This window comes from Lathamus discolor, chromosome W (genome assembly GCF_037157495.1).
Source record: "Lathamus discolor isolate bLatDis1 chromosome W, bLatDis1.hap1, whole genome shotgun sequence".
In the NCBI taxonomy this organism is placed as follows: Eukaryota; Metazoa; Chordata; class Aves; order Psittaciformes; family Psittacidae; genus Lathamus; species Lathamus discolor.
Window position 1 is genome coordinate 20,880,182 of NC_088908.1, and position 21,020 is coordinate 20,901,201.

General features: G+C 39.4%; 1 protein-coding gene across 4 annotated transcripts in view; it reads left to right on the top strand.

Moving 5' to 3' along the window:
* Window positions 1-21,020, top strand: part of LOC136004505 (nipped-B-like protein) — a 198,838-nt gene that overhangs the window by 41,587 nt on the left and 136,231 nt on the right. For 3 of the 4 annotated variants that reach the window (XM_065661044.1, XM_065661047.1, XM_065661046.1), the window contains exons 2-4: window positions 12,365-12,508; window positions 14,824-14,989; window positions 16,073-16,203. In XM_065661044.1, coding sequence (XP_065517116.1) covers window positions 12,445-12,508; window positions 14,824-14,989; window positions 16,073-16,203 — 361 coding nt within the window. In that variant the 5' untranslated portion in view covers window positions 12,365-12,444. Of the gene's footprint in view, window positions 1-8,853; window positions 9,881-12,364; window positions 12,509-14,823; window positions 14,990-16,072; window positions 16,204-21,020 lie in introns of those variants that run through there. The other variant, XM_065661045.1, reaches the window with a different exon arrangement.

Sequence of the window (21,020 nt, forward strand, 5' to 3'; positions counted from 1 at the left end):
TAACCTGTTACCCCTTGTCCTGTCACTACAGTCCCTGACGAAGAGTCCCTCCCCAGCATCCCTATAGGCCCCCTTCAGGTACTGGAAGGCTGCTATTAGGTCCCCCCACAGCCTTCTCTTCTCCAGGCTGAACAGCCCCAACTTCCTCAGCCTGTCTTCATACAGGAGGTGCTCCAGTCCCCTGATCATCCTCACAGCCCTCCTCTGGACTTGTTCCAGCAGTTCCATGTCTTTTTATGTTGAGGACACCAGAACTGCACACAATACTCCAGGTGAGGTCCCACAAGAGCAGAGTAGAGGGGCAGGATCACCTCTTTCGACCTGCTGGTCACGCTCCTTTTGATGCAGCCCAGGATACGGTTGGCTTTCTGGGCTGCGAGCGCACACTGCTGTCTCATGTTCATTTTCTCATTGACCAGCACCCCCAAGTCCTTCTCTGCAGGGCCGCTCTGAATCTCTTCTCTGCCCAGTCTGTAGCTGTGCCTGGGACTGCTCCGACCCAGGTGTAGGACCTTGCACTTGTCGTGGTTGAACTTCATGGGGTTGGCATCAGCCCACCTCACAAGCGTGTCAAGGTCCCTCTGGATGTCATCCCTTCTCTCCTTCGTCATCGGCAAACTTGCTGAGGGCGCACTCAATCCCACTGTCCATGTCAGCGATGAAGATGTTAAACAAGACCGGTCCCAACACCGATCCCTGAGGGACACCACTAGTTACTGGTCTCCAGCTGGACATGGAGCCATTGACCACAACTCTTTGTGTGCGGCCATCCAGCCAGTTCTTTATGCATCGAGTGGTCCACCCATCAAATTGATATCTCTCAAATTTAGAGAGAAGGATGTGGTGTGGGTCAGTTTCAAACGCTTTGCACAAGTCCAGGTAGATGACATCAACTGCTTTACCCTTGTCCATCAATTCTGTATCCCCATCATAGAAGGCCACCAAATTGGTCAGGCAGGATTTCCCCTTAGTGAAGCCATGCTGGCTGTCACCAGGCACCTTGTTGTTTTTCATGTGCCTTAGCATGCTGTCCAGGAGAATGTGCTCCAAGATTTTACCAGGCACAGAGGTGAGACTGACTGGTCTGTAATTCCCCGGGTCTTCCATTTTCCCCTTCTTGAAAATGGGGGTTATATTTCCCTTTTTCCAGTTGTCGGGAACTTCACCTGACTGCCATGATTTTTCAAATATGATGGCCAGTGGCTTAGCAACTTAATTCGCCAGCTCCTTCAGGACCTGCGGATGGATTTCATCAGGTCCCATGGACTTGTGTACACTCAGGTTCTTAAGATGGTCTCGAACCAGATCCTCTCCTACAGTGGGCCCAAGGTCTTCATTCTCACAATCCCTGAGTCTACCTTCTAAGACCTGGGTGGTGCAGTCAGAGCCTTTGCCAGTGAAGACCGAGGCAAAGAAAGTTATTCAGAACCTCAGCCTTCTCCAAATCCTGTGCAGCCAGTTCTCCCGAAAGCTTCCTCAGGGGGCCTATGTTGTCCCTAGTCTGTTTTTTGTTTGCTATGTAACTGTAGAATCCCTTCCTGTTATCTTTAACATCCCTGTCTAAGTTTAATTCTAACTGGGCCTTAGCCTTCCTAACCTGGTCCCTAGCTTCCCGGACAACATCCCTTTACAAAAGTTCAGTAATATGTTTAGATAGGCAAAGGTGGAAAGAGTCTAAACTTGCAAGAAAATCATTATAAGCAAGATGCTTTCTCAGCAATAGGCACTTTTGTAGCCCTGCATAAGTAACATAGCTAAGATGTTATTCAGACTGAAATTATTCACTCCATTATAATGAAGTTTATTTTCAGTTTTATCTAACTAAACTATCATAGAGACAAACTAACTACACTCTTACTGGAAAGTAGGAAATCCCTTCTTAACATAGAGACATATAACAATTTTTTTTGCACTTATGAACTTTGCCTGATTGCACAGCAAAAGTCTAACTACAAGCTTCCTCTCTGTCTTTGAAACCACTTAATTCAAAAATAGTGTCATCATCAAATGCGATTTTGAGAAACTATTTGGGAATAATTATGGTTTTTCAAACAATATACCACGGAGAAAAAAGGAAGAAGTAATATTTTCAGAAACCTCTGTGCACTAACATCCATTATTTATAATGTCAGAAAAAATGAAGAGAGGATCCTTTGCTTTTCTTATCAATGAAATTCAGAAGTTAAAATGTATTTACTAGAATTTTTTCATTGCATAACTTTGTGTACATGTTTTCTAAGCTGCTTTACAGGATATTTTCTTTAATCTGATTGGCTAAAAATGTTTCATTGCAGTGGCTTCCCATAAGGTAATTAGGGAAAGAAATTTAATAACCAGCTGCTTTTCATTTTGAGTGACAAATTGAAATAAAATAATTTTTCTATTAAAAAAAAGGTTCTTGGCCAAGCAGTTAGCTGGACAGAAATTTTGTTTATATACATTTTAGGGTAAGAAACAAACAAACAAACAGTATTTTTGGGAAAGCAAAATATTAGCCTTCTTTAGGAGTAGGAACAGAATGATGTACTACTTACATTCAAAAGCTTCTTCACTCTCACTGTCTTCATCAGAACTGATTTCAGCATATTTTGGTTTCTCATTAATTGTGTTACGTTTGCGCTTGTTCATTTTCACACGTTCACAAAGAGGCATGGTGGATTCAATTTCTGCCAGGAGCTCAGGAGGCAACTCCTTTAACACTGACTGATCTATGCTACCTGTTAATAGAGAGCAAAAAGAGTAAATGTGAACCTGAAGATAATAAGGGCCTAACACTACAGTCCTTTCTCAGAAACTTATTATAGGATACCTACTAACAAAAAATACCACATTTAGATACACTTGGATGTATTTGACAGCCCTTTCTAAAGTTGCACTTACTGTTCACACTGCAATTAGAAATTAACATAATAAATTGCATACACATCTCCTTCAATAAAATATTTTCTCAGGCTTATATTCCACAGAGGCCAAGCTCACCTTCCTTGCATGTCCTCTCTGAGCATTTGATAGAGGATGTTTCAGTAGTTTTGGGTCTACCTCCCTTACGTATCACCAGCTTACAGTCTAACTCTCAAATCATTTTGGGTCACTGCTATAACTACACTGATAAAGCCTCCTGTGTCAGACATACATACGGGTAGGAAAGCAGTTTCTTTCTGGATTAGCTCAAACAGCATTCAAATGTTGTGCTAAATCAAATGAAATATTACTCTTACTCCATAACAAGAGTGCCTTCTTTCTTGTTGCATAGCCATGTCATTGCAACTACCACAGCAGAGACTCACAGCTTAATTTTACTACAGCCACTCAAATAAAAGGGTCTACTTTAGATTAAGAACCAAAAGAAAAAAAAAATAAATATAAGTACTTCCCTACTTTATAAAATGCTCAGAACATAAACAACCTTTTAAAATAGTTAAATACTGTTACAGTATAGCACTCAGACACTACAGTGCAAATGGCCACACAACTACCTAGGACTGATGAATAGCTTACTGGTTAAAGCTGAAAATTTTCAGCTATTCTTGGAATATTTAATTTAATTATTTAAATTTAATTATATCCTTCCCACAGTGCTTTCCCTTAAAATGCTCCAGTATGTTCTTTATATCTCAGTCCTTTGTAATCAGGGGCCCTTGCCCAGCAGCATCACACTCCTCCAAATAATTCCGTGCCCTGGAGAGTTTTAAGAAAGAAGGGGAATCACAGGGAAATCAAAATCCTTTTTTCAAAATGGAATTTAAGGTATGAGGAAATTACATCTGCTCATAAGACAAAAGTTCCACTTTTATCTCAATACCATATCATCAGCTGAAAAACACACCATCAAGATGAATACTGATGAAAATAATCTGAGTTCATTTACTTCAGTGGCTTAAAGTTTATGGAAGAGTATACAGCTGCATCCTATAAACAGGATATAACCCTCTATTAAGCCCCTTACCCCACCTTTTGACTACATCCATGAAGGGATAATTCCTGAGCTCAACTCACATACAGACACCTGAAAGAAGGCAGGAGACTGAAATCCCCTCACCACCACCCAAAGGACTATGCCCACACGATTCTCTGCTGTAATGGATTTGGCGGGAAGAAGTGGTGTTAGGAAGATGTGCTCAAGCAGGTTCTATAGAATGATATAGGACATCTTTCAAAATAATTTTTCCTTATCTACCCCAGTACTAGCACAAAAGGAAGGCTCCCAGCCTCGGGCTAAACAAAAGGAGATGCTAAAGCTCCCTGGTTATATTCCAGTCCCCAGCTACAGCCTTGAGAAATGGGACCCAGCCAGGTTGGTGGGTCTGGGAAGAATCAACACAGCAACTGAATAATTCCATCATGTTAGTAGGGGTCCTCATTGCATATTGAAATGCATTGTTGCAAAAATAATTTCTGCAAAATAGCTGCAGCTTTTCCCAGAAGTAAGAGGAACCTGATCAAGCATCCAAGCCCATGAACCAGTCAGTTTCAGACTTTCAACAAATTGCTCTGACAAATTAGTTAATAAATTTCTGTCACTTACATGTGCCAGAGTAATATTCTGAAAGTGAACTAATTAAACAATGAACTCCTAAATCTGCAAACAGACAAAGAATCATATTTCAGATGAACCAAAGTACAATGAAACTAGTAATTTGGTTAAGTTTATTGTTGCTGCTAAGAACTAGATGTGCAACATGCAACGTTGACTCTTATTATCCAGAGAAGACTTAAGAATGCCTGAGTGATCAAGAATCAAAATATTTACCTTAGCAGCAAAGACAAAAATAGGAAATAACTCAAGCAGCCTCTAGGCAAAGCAGTATGCTGAAAATGTCTCATATTGTACTGGTAACAGATCAACATAAGAAAGGACTCCAGTGTGCAACTACTGAATTCCTGCTGTCTACCAATAACAGTTTATCCAGCATCTCCTGATAGCAACTTATCCAGCGTCTCCTTCTGAAAAAGCAACACCAAAACCAAAGGCCCCATAGAGTACGTAAAATGCCCATCACGTTAGATAAATGCCATGGGACTTTTATGCTGCTACAACCTACTGCTGACTACAAATAATAGTTATTATAGGCTTTGAAAAAGTCATCCGGAATTAAAAAAAAACCCACAAACACACAAGCATAGAACACAGAAAAATCTAGATGCATTGTTTTAGCTCTGTGACATAAAGATGATTAAGCAGCAGTAAATTTTTTTAGCTGCACCTGTAAAAATATGAAGAGGACCTTCAAAGAAATAGCAAATCTTCAATCAAATTTCAGATCACAGTAGCAGAGAACATAGTATATTTAGGAAGACTTGTAGTGAGCAACGAAAACCTGTGTTTAAAGTTTTGTGTTATACAGATAATGAAATCCTGTAATAACAATATATATAATGGAGTAACATTCAACATTAGATTATGCAGTGAACTAATCATTTAAAAAGAAAGACAAACTAAAAAAACAAGCAAAAAACCAAAACCAAACAAACCAACCCTCCCCCCCCCCAAAAAAAAAAAAAACGAAAACAAAACCAAAAACCCCAGGCCACTAAACAAAAAACAAACCAACAAAGTCTTTTCAGGTGATATTTGTAGACTCAAAAGGTGTTTTGGCACAGGTCTTCAAAAACATGTAATCATTTGTCCTAGAACTAAACCTTGCATTACATACATGTTGTTATTTTTGGAAAGACAGTCCTTCAAATATAAGACAACTCAGACACCTCCTTAACACAAACAGCTACAGTTTCGCCCATTACTCATATCTGTTTCAGACTTCAACAAAGTAAAATATGTCTTGTTCAGAATGCAGTAACTGTAAAACTGGTAACAGCTCCCATCTCAACACAGCTGATCAGTATATCTATAAGAAGCAGCAGAGAAGGTATTTTTTGAAGCTCTGAAAAGAAAGGACAGCAAACATGATCTCCTCATCATAGGCACAAACTCGAAGGGAAAAGTTTCACGGATTCCCCAACACCATACATTTGCATTAAAACCAGGCTAAAAGGCATTCACAGATGTTAAAACCAGAAGAAAAAATGTGTTACGGTTCATTCTGACCTGGGCAAAACAGGACAGAAAATTTCACCCTTAACAAAAATACTATGAAAAAAACCCCAAAACCCAGAACAAAACAAACAAAACAAACAAACAAAACCACACACAAAACCCCAAAACAAAACCCCCAAAACTCCATAACCTTCTGAGCTAGAGTGCAGAAAAATGCTCTAAGATCAGGAGAAAGAAAAACGCTGCTTCTTCTGTCAATGCTAAAAGGGACTGTTGGGATGGTTCAATCTTAATCACGGACTACAGCCACCCCATTCATATAATAGCTTAAGAAACTTTCAAACTTGTCTATAAAATTTGATTAAAACGTTACTTTTGTTTTGGTTTGGTTTGGGTTTTTTTATGTTACAGTGCAAGGTTTATCCATGTGCACAATAAAGGTATGATTTTCAAATTTAAAGCTTACTGAAACAATGTAAAAAACTATGGAATTGCAGCACATATAGCATTAATTTTAGCTTAAAACACATCAATTTTGCTGAGTTTTATAATGATTAGGCATTAGTCCCTTAAGATGGAATGACTATCTAAATGTTGTTTTGAACTAGATGAACTAGTTCATGAATCACAGCAATGATGAAGTTGTCCCAAAAGTGGGATCGTTACCCAGTGTGCAGAACGCCAATGTATACACAGAGTTGAGGTATTTTATTGTCAGCTATTTTGCAAAATAGGGTGCTAGGTGGAAGCTACACAAATCAATCAAACCTTAGGTTTTTTGTACATCAGATTATATACCTTTCAGAGAACAAAGAAATTACTTTTCACTGGTCAAAAGTTACTAAATCTATGATTAATTCGTACTCTATCTTCTATTGGGTAAATTTTCCATGTAAATTAGCACACAAGCTCTGTGAGGGGGGGGGGAGCAAACTTTATTGGTCCTGAACTGAGTCAGTGGTTGCGAACTCCCCCTGCCACCTTTACTTTTCACCCGATTACTGCCATTCCTTGTTGACTACTTGTTTTTCCTAGGACTTATTTTGTCTTCAGCACCTTCTGGTGCAGATGTTCTGCTTTTATCAGTCCTTTAGCTCTTCCTCCAAGGTTGAGGTAGTTCGTAAGGAATGTACTGCTTATACAAAGTCTTGTTCTTCTAAGTGATGCTGTTAATCAAGCTAGACACCATTATCACCATGGCAAATTCCATTCTCTCTGTGCATCAATGTTGTATGTGAAAAAGCCAGGAGAAGACATTTTCTTGGGGGAGGACAAGAAAGGAAAAATAAAGGACAAGATATACAAGGAGGTAAAAGAAAGAAAGATAAAACAAAATATATTAAGCTACATGGAATAAGAGGGATGTGAGAAGTGGTGGAATAATGATGTGAAAAGGCAACACTAAAAAAGATTTGCTACAATCTATTAAGAAATATAGAATGAACTAAAATGTTTATGATAAATACATCTAGTATATTAAAATGTTTACAACAAAAATGGCATGGAGTAAAACAGCAAATGCTATTTCTCTCAGTTGGAGTGAGGACATTGTGGAAATAACATGAATATTTTCTATATCAGTCAGTTGTTGACAATTACAAATTGTATAAATGACACAGCAGGCTGCAAATTAGGTAGGATCAAGGAAGACTATAGAGCCCTGGCGAGGCAGGTGGAAAACATTGGTGCCTGGGTCATCTTCCCTTATATGCTACCACTTAGGGAAATGGAGATGGCCAGAAGCAGACGCATAGGGTGGATCAATAACTGGTTTTGTGGCTGGTGTCATCAAGAAGGTTTTGGCTTTTATGACAGTGGATCATTCTTCAATGATTGTAGACTGTTAGGGAGGGATGGGATCCATCTGTCTAGAAGGGGCAGAGAATCTTTGGCAGCAGGCTGGCCAGTTTGGTGAGACGGGCTTTAAACTGAAGGACCCAGGGGGTGGTGTCCAGAGTGGCTGTTGCTTCCTTCTGGAGGATAGATCTTGTTAACCAGTGCAGGGATAGATGTTGCTTGATTGCCTCTTAAGATGAGGATCATAGGGCTAACTGTATCGAGGGTTTTTGTGGTGAATCTTACACCCTTTCTGGGGAACCTAGCTGTGACATTACCTCTCTGAAGTGCATGTATACAAATGTGCATAGCATGGGAAATAAACAGGATGAACTGGAAACTGATGTGCGGTTACAGGGCCACGATCTCATTGCAATTACTGAGACATGGTGGGATAGCTCACATGACTGGAATGTTGTCATGGACAGCTATGTACCTTTTAGGAAGGACAAGTCAGAGAGATGAGGTGGTAGAGTTGCTCTTTATGTGAAGGAGCAACTGGAATATATCCAGCTCTACCCAGGGATAGATGAATGAGTTGAGAGTCTATGGGTGAGAATTAAGGGACAGGTTAATATGGGGGACACTGTTGTGGGCGTTTACTATAGGCCACCTGATCAGGAGGAGGAAGTTGATGAGGCCTTCTATGGGCAGCTGGAAATAGCCTCGCAGTCACAGGCCCCGGTTCTCCTGGGGGAATTCAACCACCCAGATATTTGCTGGAGAGATAAAATGGCCAGCACACACAGTCCAGGAAGTTCCTGCAGGTCACTGAAGATAACTTTTTGTTACAAGTGGTGGGGCCAACGAGGAAAGGTGTGTTGCTGGACCTTGTACTTACAAACCAGGAAGGACTGGTTGATGACATAAAGGTTGGGGGCTGCCTTGGCTTTATCGATCATGAGATAGTGGAACTCGGGATCCTGGGGGGGGGGGGGGGGGGGGGGGGGGGGCAGCAAAAAAGTTAGCAGGACTAGAACCCTAAACTTCTGGAATGCTAACTTCAGCCTCTTCAAAGACCTACTGAGAGGAATCCCATGGGATAGGGCTCTAAAAGAAAAGGGAGTCCAAGAGAGCTAGTAATTATTTAAGCAACACTTCCTCCAAGCCTAAGAACAGTGTAATCCCATGATGAAGAAATCAGGCAAAGGGGGCAGGAGATCTGCATGGATGAGCAGGGAGCGCCTAGTAAATCTTAAACTCAAGAAGGAAATTTATGGGATGTGGAAAAAGGGGGAGGACGCCAAGCGGGAGGACTGTCGGAACATCGCCAGGATACACAGGGATGTGACATGGAAGGCCAAGGCCCACTTAGAATTGAGTCTGGCAAAGGACATCAAGAAGAAGAAGAAGGGCTTCTACAAGTATATTGGCAGCAAAAGGAAGATAAGGGAAAATGTGGGGCCGCTCCTGAATCACATGGGTGTCCTGGTAACAGAAGACACAGAGAAGGCGGAATTACTGAATGCCGCCTTTGCCTCAGTCTTTACTGCTAAGGACGGCCCTCAGGAGTCCCAGACCTCGGAGGTTAGAAATGCAGGCCAGAGAAAGGAAGACTTTCCCCTGGTCGTAGATGGTTGGCTTAGGGACAGGCTAGACAGACTTAACACCCATAAATTCATGGGTCTTGATGGGATGCACCCAAGGGTGCTGAGGGAGCTGGCACATGTTGCTCTGCTGCTCTCCATCATCTTTGAAAAATCATGGAGAATGGGTGAGGTGCCCGATGACTGGAGGAAGGCCAAGTTACTCCCATCTATGAAAAGGGCAAGAAGGAGGATCTGGGAAACTGCCGGCCAGTCAGCCTCACCTCCATCCCTGTAAAGGTGATGGAACAGGTCATTCTGGAAGTGATCACCAAGCATATAGAAGAGAAGAAGGTCATCAGGAGTAGTCAGCATGGATTCACCAAGGGGAAATCTTGACTGACCAATCTGATAGCCTTCTATGATGACATAGCAGGATGAATCGACCATGGGAGAGCAGATGATGTTATCTACCTTGACTTCAGCAAGGTTTTTGACACTGTCTCCCATAACATCCTCGTAGGTAAGCTTTGAAAATGTGGGTTAGATGAATGGACTGTGAGGTGGATTGAGAACTGACTGAATGGCAGAGTTCAGAGGGTTGTGATCAGCACAGCAGAATACAGTTGGAGGCCTTTAATCAGTAGTGTTCCCCAGGGATTGATACTGGGTCCTGTCTTATTCCTGGATGAAGGGCAAGTTTGCTGATGATATGAAGCTGGGGGCAGTGGCTGATACACCTGAAAGCTGTGCTGCTTATTCAACAGGACCTTGGTAGGCTGGAGGACTGGGCAGAGAGAAACCTCATGGGGTTCAACAAGGGCAAGTGTAGTGTACTGCACCTGGGGAGGAAGAACCCCAAGTACCAGCACAGGTTGGGGGCTCACCTACTAGAGAGCAATTCAGCTGGGAGTATTGGTGGATGATAAGTTGACTACGAGCCAGCAGTATGCCCTTGCGGCCAGGAGGGCCAATAGTATCCTGGGGTGCATCGGGAGGAGTGTGGCCAGCAGGTTGAGGGAGGTGATCCTCCCCCTCTACTTGACCCTGTTGAGGCCACATCTGGAGTACTGTGTCCAGTTCTGGGCTCCTCAGTAGAAGAAAGACAAGGAGCTACTGGAGAGGGTCCAGCAAAGGGCCACAAGGACGATCAGGAGTCTGGAGCATCTCTCTGATGAGGAGAGATTGCGGGAGCTGGGCCTGTTTAGTTCAGAGAAGAGCAGACTGAGAGGGGATCTCATTAATGCATATAAATATCTCAAAGGTGGGTACCAGGAGGGTGGTGCTGGACTCTTTTCAGTGGTGCCCAGTGACAGGACGAGGAGCAATGGCCATAAACTAAAATACAGGAAGTTTCATGTCAACATACTTCCTTACGTTGAGGGTGGCAGAACACTGGAACAGGCTGCCCAGGGAGGTCTGGAGACATTCAAAACACACCTGGATGCGTTCCTTTGTAACCTGCTCTAGATGGCCCTGCCTTGGCAGGGGGGTTGGACTAGGTGATCTCCAGAGGTCCCTTCCAACCCTAATGATTCTGTGACCTGTGGACCAACCCTCTGCTCAAAGTAGGAGCAACTTCAAAGTTACATCAGGTTTCTAAGGGCCTTCCAAGTCAAGTTCTGAAGTTTGGACTTCCTTTACAATTGGGATATTTATAGTTAGTGAAAACTGGATGAACAAATTCCTTTTCAGTAGTTGAATATAAACTGTGCTGTTTTACAGGAAATAAAGCTAGTTCAGCGGTGACTAAACCTTTTTTTCTGTGGTGTGTATGAAACAGTTTCTGGTAGTAGGTTTACCAGTGTGTGTTTAATATTAAAGAGATATTTTCAGATCGATTTTGAAATAGCTACTAATTTTAAAATTGTCTTAGTTTTGGCTGGAGCAGTCATTTTTTTCCTAGTAGCTGGTGCAGTGCTGTGTTTTGGCTTTATTCTGAGAACAGTTCTGATAACACATCAGTGTTTTAGTTGCTAAGTAATGCTTACCACTTTCAAGGACTTTTTAGTCTCTCATGCCCTGCCATTGAGGAGGGGCTTGGGAAGCCAGGAGGAAGCAGAGACAGGACACCTGACCCAAACTAGCCAAAGGGGTATTCCATACCACAGTGCATCATGGCCAGTATAGAAACCAGGGCGAGTCACCCGGAAGGGAGAAATTTCTGCTTGGGTCTTGGTATCGGTTGGTTGGAGGTGAGCAATTTTATTGTGCATCACTTGTCTGTCTTGGGTTTTATTCCTCTCTCTCTCTTTGTTATCTTCCTTTTCATTACAATTATTATTTTTTTATTGTACTTTATTTCAGTTATCAATCTGTTCTTTTCTCAACCTGTGGGTTTTACCTTTTTCTGCTTGTCCTCCCCATCCCGCTGGGGCAAGGGGTGGTGGTGTTGGGGGTTGCTGCATGGTACTGGGGTTAAACTACATCAAAAATATACTAAGATTTTTTATTTGTCACTTTGTTTACTATTTGATACTTGCATCTGTAAACTGCTACTTCTTTTGGTTTTGCTATATGAAAAATCTCTTCCAAAATTGTGATGTGATTATAGCAACTAATTACTTAAACTGGGTTATGTATTAAGTACTGTCCATTGCTGTATGAACCAACAGAAGTTTTGTTACCAGTTTTTGAGTTTGCTACTGTATAACTTAAGCAAATTTTATTTTGATTACCATGTCTTGTATCTTTTTTAGTGAAGGGCTCTGCTTCTGAGACCAAAAGCTTGCCTTTTGATTGCTGAATGCCATTTGATATTTTAATTCTACAGTTTTACTTACTTTTGACTAAATTTACTTAGTATGTAGCTGAGGTTATGGTCTGTGTTTCATTTATGTTATTGAATTAAAAATTCTTTTAAGTAAAATGAGAATTTTAATTTGGTTTTGTTTGTTTTGTGTCTGTGGTTTTTTGTTTGTGTGGTGTTTTGTTGTTGTGTTGGTTTTTTTTGTTTGTTGTTTGTGTTTTTTTTTGTTGTTTTTTTTTGTTTGATTGTTTTTTTTAGTGCTTGGGAGATGGGAAGTAATGATAGCTGGCACCTGAACTAAAATATCTGTGTAGGCGCTACCATCCCAGAACTTCAGGATGAATGGGGATATGCCTCATGTTCCCATCACTACTCTTGCAGGGATTGCTAGTCTTACAGACCGTAAGTACTCTTCTTTTTTTATCTTTGCTATGTTCCCTTCTACCTCTTCAGTAAATGCCTGCATTTGAAAATAAAACTGTTTTTAGTGTTTTGAAAAGTTCTTAAAAGTTAATCTGTTAAAAATCAGATTTGGTATTAAAAATGTTAATTTTTTCATTGCTTGAATTTTAGAAATATGCTAATTTAAACATGAAATGTAGGTTTAAAAATATAAATAAACCTGAATATACTTTAAACCTAGTTTTGGGAAAGTATGAAAAAGTTGCTCTAATTAACAGGTGCAGTTGGGACAAAGATGCATATTGTTTATCAAGTCTAAGCAAGAGTTTTTAGCTCAGTTGTCTGTGAGGATAATTGGACTCAGTGACCCAAGTGCTTCTTCTGAGATCTTGTTTTAATTATTATTATACTGTTGAAAATTGGAGACTTTCCAAAAGACACTGAAAGTGTATACCCCGCAATTAAATTCAGTTGCCTAAAGTAAAAAAGCAGATGTATTCAAGGGAAAAAAAAACCCTACTTCTTTGTCAATTTGATATTGTGAAGTATCAAATTTGAAGATGCTGCTTATGTATCTAATATGTGTATATATGTATCATTATGTGTGTCTAATAATGGGCCATCAGGATGCAAATCATAAGTTTCTGGGCTACGTGAAATTTTCCATCACTAAGTATTTGCAGGTGAGGTTCTAAAGAAGTAAAGATACTTAACTGGTAAAAGTCACTTGTTAGAATCCTGGTACAAGTTTCTTGAAACACTGAATGAAATACCTTTGGTGGAATTAGCCCTTGTGTTAAGTGTATTTGCTTCATTATCTGTGGTATTTATCTGATGCTTAGAAAGTCAGGTGAAAGATAAAGGCTTGTCACTGTTTCACCTTCTCTCCATGTGAAAAGAAGGTGCTGGAATGGACAAGTCCCATTGCCCTAAAAACATGGAGGACTTGATGACTAGAGGCAGTAGAGTAGGCTCAGTTAACTAGATGAATTTATACTGCTTTAATAAATGTGTTTTGCTGATCTTGCTAATTTTTCCAAGTTTCAAGGCACATTGAAGGTAATCTAAAGCAAGTAATAAAAGCTAGCTATTTTATTATACACTTTTATTTGAATTGAAATTTATTTCTAAATGCAATAATGATATACATTGCATAGGAAAAAAAAAATACTGGAATTTGTGTGTCCCCCCTTTCTTTTTTAAAAAAGAATTTAAAAATATAAAAGAGCCAAAAGAGTCTATTTCACAGTTGGTTTTCTTTGAAGCTATTTCTAATGTAATCAGCCTGGAAACTTCAAGTCAGTTAGCTTGTTTTTGTGGCCCTATGAAAATTACTTTGCTATAAAGCAGACTTTTTGGCCTCTTCTGGCTTACTCATCTCTGTAACCCTTCCAAATCATCTGGTCAAGGCTTATTTGGTATACTTCCTTGTTATGCTTGTAGACCTAAGAATGCCCTCTAAAAGTATAGTATGCTCATTTATAATCTATTACTGTGATACCTATTTTCATTAAACAAATCTTTTTACCAAGATTTGTGAATATATTGACTGAATTGACATTCTAATGATCATTCCAACCAACTATACTAGCTTTTTCTTGAGATTGCTTACATAAAAATGAATATAAGAGGAGAAGAATAAGCCAATAATTTAATTAGTAGCTTAAGTTGGTTGTGGACTTATTTAGTTTTTGTGCTGGTATTTTTGGTGGGGATTTTTTGTGGGTTTGTTTTTTTCTTTTATGGTGGTTTTGTTTGTTGGTTGTTTGCTTTGGTGGTGTTCTGTGTGGTGTGTGGCTTGTTTTTTTTTTTATAATTTTTTTTTAATCTACCCTCACCATAGGAAGTGAGAACACTAAATATGAAGATCAGAGTAGAAAACTTAATGTATATGATCAGTGCACTTACAGTACTGCATGCAGCTACAAGGATTTTGCATTTCCTTCCTTCCCTTTATCCATGCATTCAGCTCCAAGAGAAAACTACCATAACATTAAATACTTTATATTCTGGTATGTTTAAAAGTATGGTTTTATTTACTATACTTGTGTTAGCACAGTTAAATATTTACAATAATATAGTAATATAACTTATGGACTTGACCGCATCACTTTGTTTAAAATAGAGTCCAGCCTTTGTGTGTGTTCAATATTAAAAAAAAAAAAAAATAAAAAAATCCAGAAGTCTTTCCTATATTTCAAATGTGGTTGTTAGATTTTCTTTCTTAATCAAATGAGGGAATAAGAAGGTGTCCATCTTTGTATGCTCATGTTTCACGAAATGATTCTGAATTCCTTTTTATTTTCTGATAACAGTTTTGAACCAGCTGCCTCTTCCATCACCTTTACCTGCTACAACAACAAAAAGCCTGCTTTTCAATGGACGGATAGCTGAAGAGGTGAACTGCCTTCTGGCTTGCAGGGATGAAAATCTGGTTTCACAGCTCATCCACAGTCTCAATCAGGTGTCAACAGATCACATGTATGTATTTTGAACTTTGACTATATAAGAGGCTAGTTTAGCAGATTACCACTGTGTAAGAGAGTCAGTTGTTTCAATCAGAATGCTAGTAAAATGTCCAAGAGCCCTTATGCAGATCTGCTGCTTGTTCCATTCTTGCTACTTAGGAGTGCAGCCTTTGTGTTATTGATTGTGCAATAGTAATTTCTGTTCCACTTTGGTCAGTAATGCACATAGACAAATTATATACCTGGTATTACACAAAAGTATACTTTTATGAGACACCCATGTAAGACCTATGTCAGTTTTGATTACATATCGAACCAGTAAGTATGCTAATGTGTTCTCTTTTTGTTATATATTTTGTTTTATCATTTTTCCCTGCTGTCCTTTGAATTGTCTTATGTTGACAGCCCTTTTTCCTATGTGTTCCAATCAATTTTTTTGATCAAATGGAAGTAGCTTTTAAAAGTCCTCAAAGCAAACAGTAAGTGAAAGCACAGATGTATTTATAGAAAATCCATTACATTTTTGATGGTTCAAAGAGAATCCTGTGATGTCAAAGATATGCTGATTTTCCTTTTTAAATTAAAAGATTCTCAAAGTGTTGGGCTGCAGCCTGAATGTTATACATTCTTTTATGGAGAAGATCACAATACAAAAGTGGGCATAAGAAACTTTTTATAATAGTCTGAAACTGACAGCCATGTATAGAATTATAGAATGCTTATTAATAGAAAATAAATTTGAACTCTAGTAGAAATACCTCTTCCATTCCTTCAATAAGAAAGGGAAAAAAAAAAATAGAGGGCAAGGAACAGTGCTTTGGAGACTTGGTTTCTGGTTTTGTTTGTTTTGGTTTTTGTTTGTTTTTGTTTTGGGGGGTGGGTGAGGTGGCTTTGCTTGTTTACTTTTTGGATTTGGTTTGGTTTAATTTTGTGCCTTTTTTTTAGTTATATATTTTAACAGTAAATTGTCATCCTTTGTTTTGGTTAAGCTAGTTGGTTTGTTTGTTCTTTTGTTTGGGCTTTTTGTACTTGATTAATTTGTTTTATAATTTGAAAATTTATTTGCCTCTTTAATTGCTTACTTTCACAATTCCAGAGAACTGAAGGATAACCTTGGCAGTGATGATCCAGAGGGAGATATACCAGTCTTGCTACAGGCTATCCTGGCAAGGAATCCTAATGTTTTCAGGGAGAAAAGCATGCAAAACAGATACGGGGTACAAAGTGGTAAGGATTTTTGTTTGTTTATTGATTGTGTTTTATGTTGTTCTGTAAGTTTAGGGGGCTGATACTAACCACAAATTTTTATGGAGTACTACTGTAATATTTATGCCTTACCTTGTGTTTGATAGTGATATAAAGCTATGTATCTTGACATCTTCTAAGAGTGATTGTATTAGAATAAGCATGGAAATAAACTCTACTGTGTATTTTTGTAAAAAAATAATGGTTAATTTCACTGCAAAGTTTGATTTCTGGGATGATTGATTGGATTTTATTGTAAAGTAATTTTATTTGAATTTCTTTATGGCTAGGTTCATATATTTGTCTTAGTAAATAATCAATTTGGGGGAAATATGCCTTGATCTTACAAAAAATTTATACAATTATAGTGTATCATTGTTCTTAATAGTTCTGGGGTGAGGAATAAGGATGAATCAATCATACTTAACAGCTCCTCCGTGCCATTCCTCTTTTCAGCAGTTTGAGAGGCCCTACTGATTTTACTTTTTCAACAGTTAATTATTTTCTGAGGTTTTGTGAGATATACTGCTGGATAACAAAGATGGAGAAGGGGAGAGACCAATCAACAGATTAATCAGACAGATTCTACTTGTAGATCTTGATACTTCATTTGCACCTGAAATCTTTTCTTTAAACTATGAAATGAGTAGGAGAATTTCCAATTTTCCGCTGTGATGATAAAGCTTTGCTATCATTGTAGAGATATAGATAAAAGTGTTAATGGAGTCCACAGGGGATAGACAGTCTAAGGTTTTTTTTTTGTAGGGGAGAAATAATAAAATGAGATATTAAGTTCATTCACCTAGGCTAGTGAGTAAAAAGGCATACAATTTTTTAAAAGAACTTGCTAATGACTGAACACGTAATGTTCCTTGACAGAATGCAGAAATTTCCTGGAATGAAAATGTGTAAGGCAGTCCTAAATATCTAGTAGCACATTGATACGTATATCCTGAAATTTAAGCTCTGAAAACAGTCTCCAAATTCTGAGTTTGGTGGTAGCTGTGGCAGAGTATGATATCCACCCCCCAGCCATGGGAAGTATTGTGACTGTCCTGACAGTTTTTGCAAAGTGGTTCCTTAAAGAACATATGCTTGAATCAGAGTTGTCCACCAGTTTTGTAGAGTAAAATAATTCTTTGCCAGTGCAAAAGGAAGACATTGTTTTAGGAATTATTTGTTCTAGCAGAGGCTAATTCGGTGCTTCAGAGGAAGAAACGCTTTTGCTTATTGATTCAATGGGTTAAGAATAATCTTTAATGAAATAAAAGCATCTCTATCTTTAGTAAATATGCTTTGGCCTATGCTTGAAGGAAGGTACTAGTACAGTATTAAAAACAATTCAACACGAAACTTAAAGTAACAGTTGTTGTTTTTTAAAGTTAACAAAGTTATTTCAGAGAGCCAGAAGAGATCAGACTTTAAAACTTCCTTGAATATTTAATTTTATTTTATATAATTCTGAATACTTGTACCAGTGCGAGCATTGCAATGTAAGAGTGAAATCAGAAAAACTGAAGGAAAGAGGGAAGAGGGGGAAAACATAGCTGTAGACCAAGTATTTTGAGAGGAAGGTGGCCCTGGAATTAATGTTTGGAAAAGCTAGGCAAAGTGTGACTTAATTTTCTATGGAAAAAGGCCACACTGTTACCTGAAAATAGGGGGATATTTAAGCTACATTCTGGCAAATTGTGGTAGCCTTATTAGATGTTAATGCATACTATTCAGATCTCCAAGGCCAGAGGAGGATATACTGATGTGTTCTGGAAGCAAAGCTTGGGTTTTCTTCTGCTTTCTGAACAGATATTGTAATCTCTGTAGAGTCATGATTTGTAGAACAATTGTGTTATAAAAATTCTGTCTTGGCCATGGTCTGATTTAATTATTTTATTACAATTGATTAATATAGAGAGGCAATAAGCAAGCAGCACTGGGTGCGTAGGGGAGTCTCTGCTCCACCAAGATGCACACTGGGGTCTTTGGGGTCCAGTCTCTTATACTTCTTGGTCTTGGGTCTCAGCCAGTCCCTTCTTCATCTGTACCCAGATGCTGATGTGGCCCCTTTTCATTGTTCTTTTCTTGTTGCTGAGGTCTGCTTTTCGGTGAAGAAACTTCTTGGAAGAGGTACTGAACCCCTTGGTAATTTATTAATAAAGAATCGTTTATCACAAGCTTAATCACAGCCCTAGTTCTATCCTTATATGGTTATTTAGTCAAAGCATAGGTTTCACAAACCCCTTCCTTAAAGCATTCAAGCAGTAAAACAAAACCTTATTATTTTAACAGTCAAAAATGATTAAAGACTGTTCTATTCCTTTGTTTCTTCTTCTCTCCATTATATTGACAGCAACATTTATTATAATCAAAGTCATTTTTATACATCCCGCACATGGTACACTGGTCACAGGTGCATTGGTAACAATGATTCCCAAGTTCTTGACACGAATCATTCTTGTATTCTTTACAATTGGGGGGTTGATAGAGATATTATGTAATGCATTTTGCCAGTTAGAAGAATGACATTTTGGCTGTTTTCTAGTACTGCAAAGTAATCTCTTCCGATTTCCGTATTGTCTGCCTTCTGAATATTGTCCTTCTGCCTTCTGTTGAGTCCAGCATGTGGTGAATTCAGCGATGGGCACTGTGATCCAGTATTTGTAATGCCCAGAACTGAGAAGGAAAAAAAGCAGCAGGGACCCCCTGTTTATTTACTCAGCCTGGGGTAGCCCTCTACACCACGATCCCTTCCTTGAGTGTCAGTATCACTGACAAACTGGAATCAAATTAATTTTTCACAGCCTTCTTTTTTAACCAAAGAAGAGAAAGACCACATTAAAGGTGGAATAAAAATCTGGGATTTGTACAATTTGCCAGGAAATAAAGACATTTTCAGAAAGCTAAATATTATGTTTTGAATACTTGTGAATATAAGGTAAAGCACTGGCAGAATTCTGTGCCGATGTGTTTTTTTTTTTTTTTTCCAAGGTCATATTGATTTGTAGCTGAACACTAAATCTGGAGCAAGAATAGTTTTTAGTTATGATGAACAAATAGTGCAAGATTTATTATATGGACACTTTTGTTTTGTGTCCTCTGCGCACCCCACCACCACATTCACCCCCCAAAATTTGCTGGCATATTTCATTTCAGGTGATGTAACAGCAGTGTTCAAACTCTTATTCCCTGTCTTTTGCTAATAGTCCCATTGTTGAAACAGTCTTCATAGAGATGAGATTTTTAGTAAGATTTTTCAAACTGTTTTCTATTACTAGGTTGTCTGAACATATGTGGCATGAGGGCTAACTTAGCGCAAGGGCAGTACGTTTATTTTAGTCTTTTATCAGATGACAGAGAAAGTTCTGGGTGCCATCTTTCAGCTGCATTTATAGTGTATGAGTGAATTTTTCATATTTTTTTCTCTTTGTCTTTCAGTAGATATGTTGGAAGATCAGCTAAAATAATGTATTGCAGTAGTTTAGTATTCATACATAACATTGCTTAGAGTGCAGAAAGGACTTAAAGTTCACTTTAAATTATTTACCACAACTTGTGACTTTTTGAGGATTAAAATCTTATGCATCTTTCCATAAATGCCAATTCCTTCACTTATATAAGAATTCAAGTGCACATATGCCTGTAAAAGGGAAAAATTTTGTAGACATATGCTTTCAATATAACTGAAAAATCACCTGTTAGTGAGCAGTCCTAGCTTAAGCATAGAATCATAGAATCATAGAATAGTTAGGGTTGGAAAGGACTCAAGATCATCTAGTTCCAACCCCCCTGCTATGGACAGGGACACCTCACACTAAACCATCCCACACAAGGCTTCATCCAACCTGGCCTTGAACACCGCCAGGGATGGAGCACTCACAACCTCCCTGGGCAACCGATTCCAGTGTCTCACCTCCCTAACAGGAAAGAATTTCCTCCTTATATCCAATTTAAACTTCCCCTGTTTAAGTTTTAACCCGTTACACCTCATCCTGTCACTACAGTCCCTGACGAAGAGTCCCTCCCCAGCATCCCTATAGGCCCCCTTCAGGTACTGGAAGGCTGCTATTAGGTCCCCACACAGCCTTCTCTTCTCCAGGCTGAACAGCCCCAACTTCCTCAGCCTGTCTTCATACAGGAGGTGCTCCAGTCCCCTGATCATCCTCGTGGCCCTCCTCTGGACTTGTTCCAGCAGTTCCATGTCCTTTTTATGTTGAGGACACCAGAACTGCACACAATACTCCAGGTGAGGTCTCATGAGGGCAGAGTAGAGGGACAGGATCACCTCTTTCGACCTGCTGGTCACGCTCCTTTTGATGCAGCCCAGGATACGGTTGGCTTTCTGGGCTGTGAGCGCACACTGCAGTCTCATGTTCATTTTCTCATTGACCAGCACCCCCAAGTCCTTCTCTGCAGGGCTGCTCTGAATCTCTTCTTTGCCCAATCTGAAGCTGTGCCTGGGATTGCTCTGACCCAGGTGTAGGACCTTGCACTTGTCGTGGTTGAACTTCATAAGGTTGGCATCAGCCCACCTCACAAGCGTGTCAAGGTCCCTCTGGATGGCATTCCTTCCCTCCAGCATATCAACTGAACCACACAGCTTGGTGTCATCGGCAAACTTGCTGAGGGCGCACTCAGTCCCACTGTCCATGTCAGCGACGAAGATGTTAAACAAGACCGGTCCCAACACCGATCCCTGAGGGACACCACTAGTTACTGGTCTCCAGCCAGACATTGAGCCATTGACCACAACTCTTTGTGTGCGGCCGTCCAGCCAGTTCTTTATCCACCGAGTGGTCCATCCA